General features: G+C 44.1%; 1 protein-coding gene across 1 annotated transcript; it reads right to left on the bottom strand.

The window, feature by feature from the left end:
• Positions 1-3,348: 3,348 nt before the first annotated feature.
• Poxn (Pox neuro) lies at positions 3,349-8,127 on the bottom strand. Its single transcript, XM_017177666.3, has 4 exons — positions 8,100-8,127; positions 7,144-7,284; positions 6,994-7,073; positions 3,349-4,786 (listed from the first exon to the last, which is right to left on the bottom strand). The coding sequence occupies exons 1-4, from the start codon at positions 8,110-8,112 to the stop codon at positions 3,674-3,676; spliced, it is 1,347 nt and encodes a 448-aa protein (XP_017033155.1). The 5' UTR covers positions 8,113-8,127; the 3' UTR covers positions 3,349-3,673.
• Between the last annotated feature and the right edge of the window lie 5,044 nt (positions 8,128-13,171).

The raw sequence follows: 13,171 nt of genomic DNA on the forward strand, positions 1-13,171 counted from the left end.
GTTCGCGAAAGAGCCCTCGACTTTGGATGGTTCACACCCGGGACCGAGTTCATTTCCGCCCCTGCGGCCAATCAATGGCCACAATAAAGGTTAATTATGTAAATGTCACACAGTGGCTACTGTCCCCAGCATGTATACCCATTTTATTCCCATTTCCATTTTCATTTCCCACTCCGATTTGGATTCCCATTCCCATTCCCACTGCGGTGGCTATTCCTAAACCAATTCCGAAACGCGCTCAAAACTCACAATTTAATGGTCTCGAAACGTTTCAATTTTTATTAGTTCACATTGGGTCCTCTAACCTGTTGTCGGGAGCGTTCTAAATGAGAACATAACTGCTTCTGTTGCCACCGCCAATTAACCCTTCGTTTCCCCGCCTCTACCCAGAGTCGGCTTTTTACGGTTTAATTGTGCCCACGGCCAGAGACAAAACAGAGAAATCAATCTCGAAATGCGTTGACAAGTGAGGCCAAGATCGGCAGAGAGAGATGGTAAGGAGTCACCCCGGACCCCGAGGTGCATTTAAGTGCACCTTTAGGAAATTAACCATAAAAAATTGCTTCATTTAACAAGGCGGTGTGCGCGCGCGGCACTAAAAACCAGACCAGACAATGTCCCAACAGGCAGGCACAAGAAGCCAAATGCCAAAGGCAGAGGGAAACCCAGACAGAGGCTGGGTCACATCTTCGGTGTTGGGTTTTCGGTTTGGTTTCGAGAGAGAGGTTCAGGCCAGAGGTTTTGGCCTAGAAAGCGGAAGCTCTGGCCCAAGAGGGGCAGGAAGTCAACTTGCAACGGAAGATCTAGGGTTATAAATTTAGCTCTTGAGTTGGTCACAAAACTTTGAGAAGAGATATGTATATTTACGGTTACGTAGGCTTAAAAGTTTGAAGTTTATTCATTAATCTATATAACAGGGTTAAATTAAAAAAGATTTCTACAAGAAATTGTAGTTTTTAAGATCTGTCAAGTACATATATATTTATATTTTATTTGTATATTTATATCACATATTTCTCTGCTGGTTTAACTCCTTTTAAAGCCCCCACAACTTTTCCCCAAGAACAGCATCAGCCTTTCCCTCAATCATCATAATCCATGGAGTTTCTCATCCTAATTGAATGCCATTAATTGCGGTGCATGCTGCTGTCAAGCCATCAGAGCTTCCATTACCATCCCCCATATATATATTTATTCATATATATATCGGCTGGACAAATCCGCAACCCGATTCCCAGCCCCGATGTCGCCGCAATGTCAAACATTTGGATCTGCTAATCGCGTAAAACATAACACCATTACCGCCATAAAATAAATTTTCTGCCATAATATCTGTCGCAGAGAAGGGCCTCGAAGACGACATCTTGTGTCCCATTCCGCGTCCAACAACCAAGTCCGCGTCCGCGTCCAATTTCCAATGCCCCAACTGGATTTTGATTTATGCCGAAATCGCCGAGTGGCCACTGCAAAAACCAAAAACACAAATCAAACGCAACAGCGCGACGAAACATTGCAACAATCCATGCCAGCTTCTTCGGCAGCTTTCTGGCTTTGGCTCAAGCTCTGTCTCTGGCCTGGCTCAGACTCCTGCCGCCGTTGGCTGGCTAACAAGAGGAGCAACAGCAGCAGCCGGGTTTTGTGGTGGCAGCAAACACAAAACAAAAAACCCCAAAGGCGAGCGCGAAATCCAAACGCGAGCGGCGCGCGCGTTTTTTGTCGCGCCAAATGCGCCCAGCAAAAACGCGTCTCTCTGCCTCCGCCGCCTCATTGATATTTCGAGCGCGAGCGTATAAAAATATTCTGTCTTTCCCGATCCCGAGATCCCGATGCTCGATGCCCGATGACGATCCCGATTCCCATTCCGATTCTGAATCTGATTCCAATCCTGGCCTGGCCTAAAAGTGTCGCCCGAGCGGGATCGTCGCTGCGATCAGCAGAAGGTATCGTCATCATCATCGATGGGCGATCCACAAAGAGCCCTTTGTGAGAGCACTGGGAAAAAATCGGATTTTGAATAATTTTTCCATAATATTTATTATTCTATGTAGAATAATTTCCATATTAATCAAAAGAAATGATTTTTTAATAATTTATTTCAAAACGTAAGATTAATATTTAATGTATAAAATATATCTTAACATCAAAACCATTATTAGTATTATTTTTTTCCCAGTGTTTGAGTTTTTGCTTGATGCTCTCAGAGGCTGTCAGTCATAGTCATGCCAGGGCATTCCAATCTGGCCATGATCAGGAGGCTTCTGCTACCGATTCCCCGGCAGATCCAACCTGGCTCTGCATTCCTCGCCGTCAGTTTCCTTGCGCGCATCCTCAACGCCTTTTAGCATTGTTTATGAAGTGAGTGGAGTGGTGTGTTTTGGTAAGGAGCAAGAAGCAAGGAGACATTGGCCAGGATGCGGAATCGCGACCTGCACGTGATACAATTATGGCAGCGCCTTTTTTCCACATATTTTTTTTTGCAAGCTTTGCATAATTTAGCCGCGCGCAATTGTCGCGGCAATTATTTTTAGCCACTGATTTATTGTTGGCATATTCAGAGTAGCCACTGTTCCCGAGTATCTAAAGGTCTTGGGAAAGTTTTTCGCAACTTCACACCTTGGCCCGGAATGGAGCGATGCCGTGTGCTCCCCAGGCGACCAGCACCGCCAGCTCCTCGCTCCACCTGCTTACGAATTCCACTCACAATGTCAGCCGCCACACCATGCCGATTCCAATGCCATTTTCGCACTTCCAGTTGCAGTTGCAGTTGAAGCTCCCAGAGTTGCAGCCATTGTCGCCTCTTCCGCGGACTAAGACTCACACTCAGACTCGAACTCGCACTCGTTGCACCGTCTCAACCCTCGCTCCTCCGCGGGCGATCGATAGTTATGGTCGTGTCAGACATCCTGTAATTTCGCTACACAGACCTCCCTCCAACCAAACCTCCATCCAATCCTCCAGCGTGTTGGCAACTTGTTGACACTTCATTGGCGCGCAAGTTAATTAAGAGGGAGAAGCCGCAGATACCGCAGACCACCGGCGGTGGAAAACACTTCATTTAGTAGCATTTAAATAGGTATCTCTGAGGGTTTTTCAATAATGAAATGTTTGGATATTGAATTACTTGTAAATAACCCTTCATGCTTTAGCCAATTACTTCATTTTGAGATAATGCTTGAGTACAGAAAGGAATTACATGAATTTTGAGGCAAGAAATTGTGGGAAATTAAGTTGTTGAACCTTTTTTTACACTTATACCAATAAAATACTGGATAAGCCCTTTGTGGTGCCCTAGGTTCCCATCTTTCCCCATCGCTTTAAACAATATAAAACTTTTTTAGTTTACTCAGCACAATACTTGGTTTTTATTTAAATATTTTTTTTTGCAGAACTTTGTAGAACCCTTTTCTCCAATACGAATCAAAGTCCTTATTGTTGAAGAGGGAATTAATACAATTTCACGTTGCTATTACAATTAGTAATATTTTCATTTAGATTTAAAGTATTTCATAGGAGATCCAGTTGTGGAAGGAAAGTTGTTTGTGAAATTCTATGGATTCCGATTCCAGCAATTCCAGACTTCGAGAGGCGTTGGGGAATCGGCTGGCGTAGGTTTACACTAAATAGCTATATATACACAGATCAAAACTGGGACAGTTGGTTAATGCTAGGCGACTCAGTTGACCACTTCAACGCTGCAGTCCTCCTCCTCCTCTTCCTGCTCCTGCTCCTCTCCCTCGGCCGGGTCCTCGTCATCAGGAATCTCCAGTGGCAGGGGAGCTGGACTATCCTGGCTGCTCTCACACGAGCTCGATTCCAGGCACTCCAGACGGTGGCTGCTGTCCAAGCGAAGTCGCTTCTCCGGCTTCTTGAGCAGCTCCTCAATGGAGTAAGGATTCCGCTTGCGACTGTGACTCAGAGTTGAACCAGGAGAGGCCTCTGGGGCCGAACCACCGCCATTTACTCCACCCGAGGCGGTCAAAGAGAGAGCTGCTGGCGAGGATTTGCCGGAATCGCAATCGCTAAGCGCATCTCCGGCGGCTCCAGGCGTTGAAAGATCAATAGAGCTCTCCGACTTGGTAAAGCCACCACCACCCCCGCTTCCAGAGGCGGACGAGGCGGCCGCCGCTGCCATGGCGTGGGGCAAGTAGCCGCCAGCATAGGGCAGGAACTGGCCACCCGATGCCGCTGCTTGGGCCTGTATGTGGGCCTGGGTATAGTACAGCAGGGAGGGATTCCACAGCCAGTGCTTGTGCAGAGCAGAGTAACTCAAATCCAGACCAGAAACACTAGGATTTAGGCTGTGACCATGCCCATGGCCATGTCCCATATTCGGCGGCATTTTCGGAGCGGGTTTGATGGGCATATCGACGGCGCCAGCGCCGGAACCCATCATCAACGCCGGCGGCGGCTTTGCATAACGTGTCGAGTTGGGCGTGGCAACCGGAGTGGATGGAGTGGCCACAGTCACAGGCGGAGGCGGAGCTTGTGGGGCATAGCCATTATTGGATGGACCGCCACTGCTCGCAGCTTGATGATGATGAGCCGCCGCCGCAGCTGCGGCCGCTGCTGCTGCTGCCGCTGCGGCATTCTGCTGACTGGAGGTCATCTCGTCCGTCCAGAGACCACTGTTGCGCAGAATTCGGTTGATGGAGCTGATCGAGGGTACCGAGCTGGGATCACAGACGCGCTGTTGCTGCAGCTGCTCACGGATTTCCCAGGCGAACATGCCACTATTCTCCTCCTTCAGACGGATGATCTTCTTTACCACGGTGGGAGTGGCCACTTGCTGGAACGAACAGGGGAACAGAAAGAGAGGTTTCAATTAAAATGGGTGCGTAAAAAGTAAATTTTCATAGATAAATGTTTCAGTAATTATTATTGGGATTATTTTAGCACTATACTACTACAAATGTATTTATTTATAGAATTTTCAACATTAAAATTGTTGCCCCGAGTACACCAATAATTCTCAAGTCCGAATTTGGAGACAAATTTTGATGTCCAATCCGTAGAAAAGTTCGTTGATGAAGATTTTTTTATGAAGGAAAATAGAAGAAACTGACTTTTCGAACTACCTAATGCATTGGCATATAGTTAGGTCTTGATTTACATTTATAATTCACCTTTTTACACACAAATGCAGCTGTAACATCGTCAACGCCTCAATAAACTTCTGTTAACCTTTTGTTTCTGACTTTAAACCAACACCTTGACAGCATATTAATGTATAAACCTAGTAGATGCATTCCTGCGATTAAAATAACCAACACTATTCTCTGGTGAACCCCCTCTCTGAGCGGGTTCTCCAGTTTTCCCCCCTCCGACGATTAATTGCCGTGAAATTCAATTGTGCAGTAAACTAAACTAAACCAAAGCGCACACTGAGCCCATTCTGTGAAGTGCATTCTGCAGTTCACCCAGCCACGCCCCTTTTGAGCCGACATGTTCGCGTAGAGATTTGCATCGGAACCGGGAACCCGGGAACAGGAGAAACCCCCTTTGGCATATGTTAATTTGGTGGAATATTTCGAAGGACTTGGGCTGGCGCCCGCTCCTCACGTGTGACGCGGCAATTCATTAAAAATTCATAAATACGCTAAAGGGGGTTTAAGTGGTGGGGATTCCTCCATCCCCCCTCGTTGCATGCCAGATCTTATCGGAAATCTACACGCGCACTCACCCTTTTGTTGGCCACCACTACTGACTGTCCTTGTGAGCACTACTATGTAGTAGATGTAGTTCAGGTGGCAACCTCTTTATTGACCCAGCGTAGGTGTTAAATGCGCGTTTTGTTCGGTGCACAGCGCTTATTGAATCGCCATGTAAGCGGGCGTTGGGAGTGGGTGGAACTACTACTGCTATTACTATTCCAACCCCATCCACGGCGAGGTGGTTGAAGTGGTTGGGTACCGTCTGTGGACGGGTACATTGTGCACTTGGTGGGCGTTGCAACTACCGTTAATTAGGCGTTCTGTGCCGTCGGCAAACATCGCACCTGAGTAATTGTTTGCGCAGTCTAACCAAAAAAATATTAACAAACATACATACATGGGAGGTTTTTTATACCCTGGAATGTGAGAAATTTTTATTTGTATTAATCCTAGTTTTTTTTTTAAATAGAGACAAATCTATTAGATATGCCAGGGTCGAAAAATTAGAAAATGTGTTCGTATATCGAAACTTTATCGATATTTTCACAGAAATTACAGTTGTAATCTAACATTTATCGATTATATTGATATATTTTACTTAAAAAAAAAATCTATATATCCTAGTTTACACTATTTTTGATTTGCTATTTTTATCGATTTATCATATTGAGTCCTAAACCTCATTTTCGATACCTAACTTTGGTCTAAGGACTCTTGATATCCACAATATTCTCATGGAAAATAACTATAGGAGGTATTTGGTCGTGATTCGGTGTTATCTCTTAGCTCCGGTTGGATCGCTGATCCCCTTGCCCTCCTATCACTATACTATTATCGTGGCATTGTCGTCACTTGTGTTGCCGTGAAGCGAGCAGTGGCTTAAACGGTAGCAGCCACACTTGATTGGGCGTGCGAACCCCACAGATGTCCCTATTATCCAGCACTGTACAGGTACCCATCGAGTTATCATCCTAGGACAGGCGAGATTGATTTGCTGCGCTCTCTCCACTCGAAAGCCCACTGCTACTACTCCTCCTCCTCCTGCCTGCTGGTAACTGCTCCACTGCTTGTTCCACCTCCACCTGCCGCCTGCCACTCCCACATGGCCATAAAAGCTGTCATCGAGACATTGGGAGAACATGTAAACTAGCTGCTGGTTACAAAGCTTATCTGGGCTATCTGTTTCCGTGTATCTGTGATACTTTATGGATTTACTGCTGTGCGTTTGATTTTTATATAATCGTTTGTTGATTTCATGCACCACATCAGACCACATGTGGTTTCCCGTCACCGTCCCCTCCTGGATCTGGTTTCCCTCCAACCATTTCGGACACCCACTTACCTTGGTCTTGCTGCCGCCAATGGAACCCGGTCGTATGGAGCCTGTCTCATAGAATCGTGTCAGAATTTTCGATACGCAACCTGGCGAAGGAGTAAAGAAATTAGGGTTAGTGAGGAGCAAAGAGGTAGGGTATGGAAGAGGCATGCTCACCATGGGAGACCAGAAGCTGGCGGGATATATCACAGGGCCTGACTCCGCACAGGGCCAGATCCACGATCCGGCGACGCACGCAGTCCGGTAAAGGACGGCCATTCACAAAAACGCCACCCAATTGGTTGACACCAGCTTGTCCTGGAAAAGAGGGGAAATAAATTGAAGTTTTTAAAAGGTTTTTATATAATTTTTGAGGTAAAACAAGACTATCAGTTATAAAAATGAACTTTTAGTTACATATTGAAATTTAAAAAAAAGACAGAATTTATTATTTATTCTAAATATATATGAAGTGCCTGTATTATAGAAATTCGATTTTCTTTAGTTTGTCAAAAAGTATAGCCTACTTATTGGCGACTTGCATGAGAGTATTCTCTTTTTATATGATCCTGTGAAGTATAATTTTAAAAACATTTTAAAAAGTTACAAACTTTAAAGCAATTTTACTACCTGACTTTATAGGTGTTGAAATATCTGTAGAACTCCAGAAACTTTAGTTTATAATTTTCGAAAATTCAATATTCTATGTATAAATACAAACTATATATGATATTACCTAATATAGTTTGCTAAAAACATTTAAAATTTAGATAAAACTGCCAGACTAAATATATTTCCCGCAATAGTTGGCCCAGGCAAATATTTGTAGCTCATACAAGCCACCTAAGCTGGCTCCATAAAGCCTAGAAAGCCGGGAAGATTTACAATGGACACACGCGTCTGGGCCACAAAACCGTAGTCCGCCGCATGTTGACTTGTCTAATCTCTCTCCCACCTGCCCCTTTAACTCCACCAACTCCCCAACCCAACTGACGATCGTAAAGGCAGGCGGCAAAAGTGCGCCAGTAATAATAACCGTGGCTCTGTTTGGGTTTTGGATTTAAGTTTTTGGGGCTCTTACGATGGCATCTCGCTCATTTAATTTCACTTCAGAGTTCATTAGCGGGACTCACCTGTATGCGGCATGGCTGAAATGTGATCAACAATTCAATTCAGTCCAGTCCAATCCGAAAGTGATTCGATACGATCCGATCGCTTAGTCGCTTAGCCTCCGTAAAGTATTTTGGTTTAGTTGCTGTTGTGCCTCTCGTCTCCTCTCTTTGCTCCACAGATGCTTCTGCCGCTTAGTTAATCGCTGAATTTTAATCAAATTTCAAGCAAGAACGCCATAAAAACGCTTTGATGGATGTCGTCGTGGTCGCCGGGCTATTAGGATGCTCAGCTACAGCTACAGCATCAAACTGTGACTTGAGTCTCTCGAAATGCTGGCGGCCCACTCCCCGAAGACTTTTTACGGCTTCCACGAAATCGGCTCCCCGTCCAGGCCTGGCCAGAACCGATCCGATCCGATCCGATCCGAACAGAGCCGTGCGGGACAGTGGAAATCTAGTAAGGAAAATACATAAAACTTAATTATTTTATAAAACTACTCGGCCGGGGGTTTAATGTGCAGTGGTTTATGTGCTCAATGGCCATGTCCAGTGACCGGTGACCAGTGACCAGTACCCAGTATCTCAAATTAGCTGCTTATCAGGCACATTCCCGGCGCAGCGTGAACTGCGGGCCCCATTATCGACAAGTTGAGGTCCCAAGGAGCTCCGAGAGAGAGAGCCCAGGTAGAACTCACGGACTATGCAAATGTCAGAGGTAACAATTAAAATGAATTTTGGCCAATTGCTCATTTCGTTAAATATGCAGCCAGAGGAGAGGAAAGAGATATGCAAATGGGCTTTCAGCAGGGTGGTTTCCGCTTCCTGTTCATTTCCCCCATTTCTGGCCAGGATTTGGGCCTGTCGCCAGCCTGTCAGAGGCATGAAAACGCGCTGAAGAACCGTATAAATCAAAAACTGTAACTGCCAACGCCGACGACGACGGTCCGGTCCACACTTTGTCATGGCCATGTTATTATGGAATTCACATTAGATTTAATTGCCGAGCCCAAAAGTCCTGGGCCCTACTCCCTTTTTGGTTTCGGCTCCCTGCCACTTTTCAGCCCATAAAATCGCCGAAATGCGCGTGTTAAGCCACCAAAACACCGCACGCACCACATACTCCCCCCTCTCGAAAAAATACAGAACGAGAAAAACAGAAAAAGAACTTGAAATTAAGTTGTTCATTAGGTTTTTTTTGGGGCTCTCCTCCAGTCTCAGTTTTAGTTTGAGTCTCAGCGAACGGGAAACTCGTGCTGGCCGTTAAGGCCATAAACCCCAGTTGGCCCGGGGCCAAACTTTAACCGGCAGCGCGATAAGGATTCCATTCCATTGGGTTTTGTAGAAAGTGAAATAGACATTCCGGCCGAAAAAATCCAATTTGGCCGCAATGAAAGGGTTAATTTCCCCGCTGGCGTGCTGCTTGACCATTTCGCCGGAATACTTGACTGTGGCTCTATGTTTTTTGTAAGACAAATTGAGGCCAGTGAGCAGCAGTCTCCAGCTAAATAGTTCCGGGCGATAGTCAACCACGGGAAGTGGTGAGAAACTCAGCTCCTTTCAGGGGTATCGGTAGAGAGAGGAACCTCCTTTTTGATTGGGGTATTTGATATGGTTACAGGGGTAAGGGTTCTATAATTAGAACTTAATTTGTACAGAGCAGGTAATATTTCAATGAAGAAACCAAGCCAAGCCAAGCAGTCATACGAAAATTAATATTTAATGGGAGGTAATAGTTGTATTCTCAACTGGAACTTAGTTTAGTAGTAAGGAGACTTTTTTGATCTCTAAACCTTATGAACGCTAAAGGTGTCTAGAAAATATCACTCAAGGGTCTTGACTATAAGCTATAACCATAACAAGATCTGGTTCAGCTCAGGTCCCCAGTATATGGTGCTTAAACAAAATATATTAAAAACTCTCCGCTCATTTAACAGACCTTATAAAACTTCATAAACCCAAGATTTTCATCCCAATTTCCACTTCTACCAACTTTTATTCCCAAAAACGATTTTCAAGTTTACTAGCGCGAGAGTTATATTTAGAGATATGGCTAATCTCGGTCTCTCAAAGCCATTCAGGTTTTTAGAGGGAGATATATGGTTTAAGTATGCATGGCATACTGGGCTACTGATTTCTCCACAGATTCCCAAATTCGACTCGTAAGTCTCAATTAGCTCCGTGCACATGTCAAGCGGAACAGACATAAAAACCGATAGAAATTAGTTAAACATACAATAATTTAAATTCGTGCGATTACCGAAAGTGGAACCGACATGTTGGCCGAGCTTCTGTTTCGGATGTGATCCCAAAATCCTCTCCCTTTTCCTCTTTATGAGAGCCCCCGCTGATCGGTGGAGTATCGATCGATCGGCCAGATCTGGCCGGGGCATTAACAGCCGCTAATTAAAATAAAAAAATTATAATAAAACGTACGCTTCACCATTTGAATATGATTAGCTCAGAGCGAGCGATCGAGCTGCCTTTCTGGACCAAACTTAAGTAAGTTGTCCGGCGGCTCGTTGGCTTAGAAAGCTCCGAAAATCAATGAGCCATAATGGCAGCCAGAAGAGACGACGATATCGGCATGACAAAGAATTAATTAGCATACGATTTTTGACTTTTGTCGCTCGCTGGACTCGTGGGAAAACTGAGGCAACCCAGTCAACGATCTGCCAAAACGATCGATCGCCGGAGCTTGAGCCTATTGTAGCTATGACTTATCTCAGTCCGGCGGAAGTTCAATTGGCCGTAGTTTTGCATTGCAAATTTCTGGCAAAGCAATCCGGTGGATATAGCCAGCCATCCGGTGGCATCTTCCACTCCATTCACAAGTGATTTGGGGACAAACAAAAAATCTCGGGCGAAACTAACGCCGCCGCTTGAATGGAGTTTGCCTCGTTCCGTTCCGATCTGTTAGATCGTCGTTCATTAAGAAATAAGCCGATCGAGCGAGGTATCGAGGGGAACTGGGGGGAGCTATACTTCGACCTGAGACCTCAGAGCGATGTGTCGGACAAAGATAAGCAAATATCGTTATTAAAGCCTTTCAAATAATGCCGCAACCTGCTTGGCAGCGACTCCGATTTAATGATTTAGTTGTTGAGAAAGCAAATTATGCGCAAACAAATTGATTACGATCGTTTATGGTGGTCATTATAGGCAGGTCGATCGATGCGAAGATCTTAATTAAGTCACCCATAAGTCATCATCGATGGCTTTTGTCAACTGTAGGAATAATATGGGTAATTCGGGGGATAATTTTTGTATACAAAATCAAGCGTTTTTGCTGTCTCTGATGGGTAAGTGCAATCCACTTTGCATTTTAGCTTATGTGGTCTTTGAAAAAAATTGCTAACACATCTGTTTGGAAACCTATATTGCTCTAGTTATTAGTTAAAAGGTTTTATTGGTTATTATTTTGAGGGAAAATATTTTGAAACTATCAAAGATTGATTTATTGAAAGCTTATTTCTTTAGCAAAGGATTATCTGGTATATCTAGAATTCTTATAGAATTAAGTAATTACATTAAAAAGGTTTTTAGTTCCATCTAAATGATTTTTATTTAGTTTCCCATTTAGGATTGCACCTTTAAGTGCACTTTAAAGTTGTCTAAAAACTTACTAATTATATTTATTTCTCTAAAAATACTTCTTCGATAATGTATATATTAATATTTCAACCCAAAAATTTAAATAAAATGATATGCCTTTAGGGAAAGACATATGTATGTTGCTCTAACCCCTAAAATACTAAAAATATTTTTCATATTTTATTAAAATGTTTTTTAATTAATATTAAATTAATTATTTAAAGACAATTTCCAAGATATAATCCCAATTAAATGTCACTGGGTCACGGCTTCTTTAAACCTTGGTTCCTAATTTCAAGTTTAAGCCTTCCAAAACTCACCTTTATTTCTTTATTTAGTTTTAATTTATAATATTTTTTAGCCTTAGTCCAGTGACCACCGGCTATCCACAATTCTGGTTTCAAACCGAATCCTTAAAACACTTGAGCACAACACACTTTCCGCTTAAGTTTAACATACACAGTGGGGCTTATACCGCGGATATTGACTGATTACTCAGTTTAGAGGCGCGACGGTAGGCTGAGCTATATCTTGTGGCTTTTAGTTTAGTTGTTTCTTGTTTGTTGTATAGATTTTCTTTTAAGAGTTCGCGACGCGACGCACCTTGTCACTCGACCGTCAAAAATTCGACTAACTGCACGCGAATCGCGCGGCCGGCGCATCGATCACTTCTCGGCTGGGTTTGGTTTGCTTAGCTGGGGAGTTGGCTTCGTGCCTCGCCCGCGGTCCATCGGCCAGCGTTTCCTACTGAGGCGCCGCAGAGCGAAGCCGCCACACCGCACCACACACACACACATACTATTCTATACGCACACACACACACACACCCCTACCCGACACACTCTTTCACGGGCGTTTTTCTGGTGTAACCGGTTTTTCACGGCTTCCACGTCTGAGGTAGTTCCAGCCCCATTTGGCCAACTGTCCGCCAATGAGCAAAGGCCTTCGTCGCGCATGCGTTGCTCGCTGTTTCCATGCCCAACTGCCATTGGTCGAGTGAGGCTGATGTGGAGGGGGGCCAGGTGAGGCTTCCTCCGAGAGCGAAATTGACACGGCCACCGTGGGTTAAATGCGACGATGACGAAAGAAGCAATAAAGTTTTGTTTGTGGTTGGTTTATAGAGAGGAGTTTTTAGATGTTTGAAAATAGTAGAGCTTATTCAGGTGAAGAGTGGTATAGATAGTTTTTGTTTACAGTTTCCTCTATGTTTTGCTCTCTGTTACCGAAGCTTCTGCATGTCTTGTCTTCTAAAAAAGGAACCTATCCTCTTTGAATTTATGTCTCTATGTTTTTAGTCTAAACAAATAATAATTCTTTTAATTTTAAATAAAACAAGTAACTATTTATAAAGTTTAAAATTGGATTTTGATAATTTAAATTTAAGTAGTATTTTAATAACTTCCCTTGAAGACTTCCTTTACTAAACTTGCCCCACTGTTCTCCTGCCTAACATCCGTGCTGCCCGCCTTCGCTCGGTAAACGGTGTAGGGGTAGTCCACGGT

This window comes from Drosophila kikkawai, chromosome 2R, assembly GCF_030179895.1.
Source record: "Drosophila kikkawai strain 14028-0561.14 chromosome 2R, DkikHiC1v2, whole genome shotgun sequence".
NCBI classification, from domain to species: domain Eukaryota; kingdom Metazoa; phylum Arthropoda; class Insecta; order Diptera; family Drosophilidae; genus Drosophila; species Drosophila kikkawai.

Excerpts from the sequence above, each read along its gene's own strand:
- Poxn (XM_017177666.3), bottom strand. Across the intron at positions 7,074-7,143 it reads CCAGCTTCTGGTCTCCCATG|GTTGCGTATCGAAAATTCTG; the intron begins GTGAGCATGCCT and ends CTCCTTCGCCAG. Across the intron at positions 4,787-6,993 it reads TTGGCGGCAGCAAGACCAAG|CAAGTGGCCACTCCCACCGT; the intron begins GTAAGTGGGTGT and ends TGTTCGTTCCAG.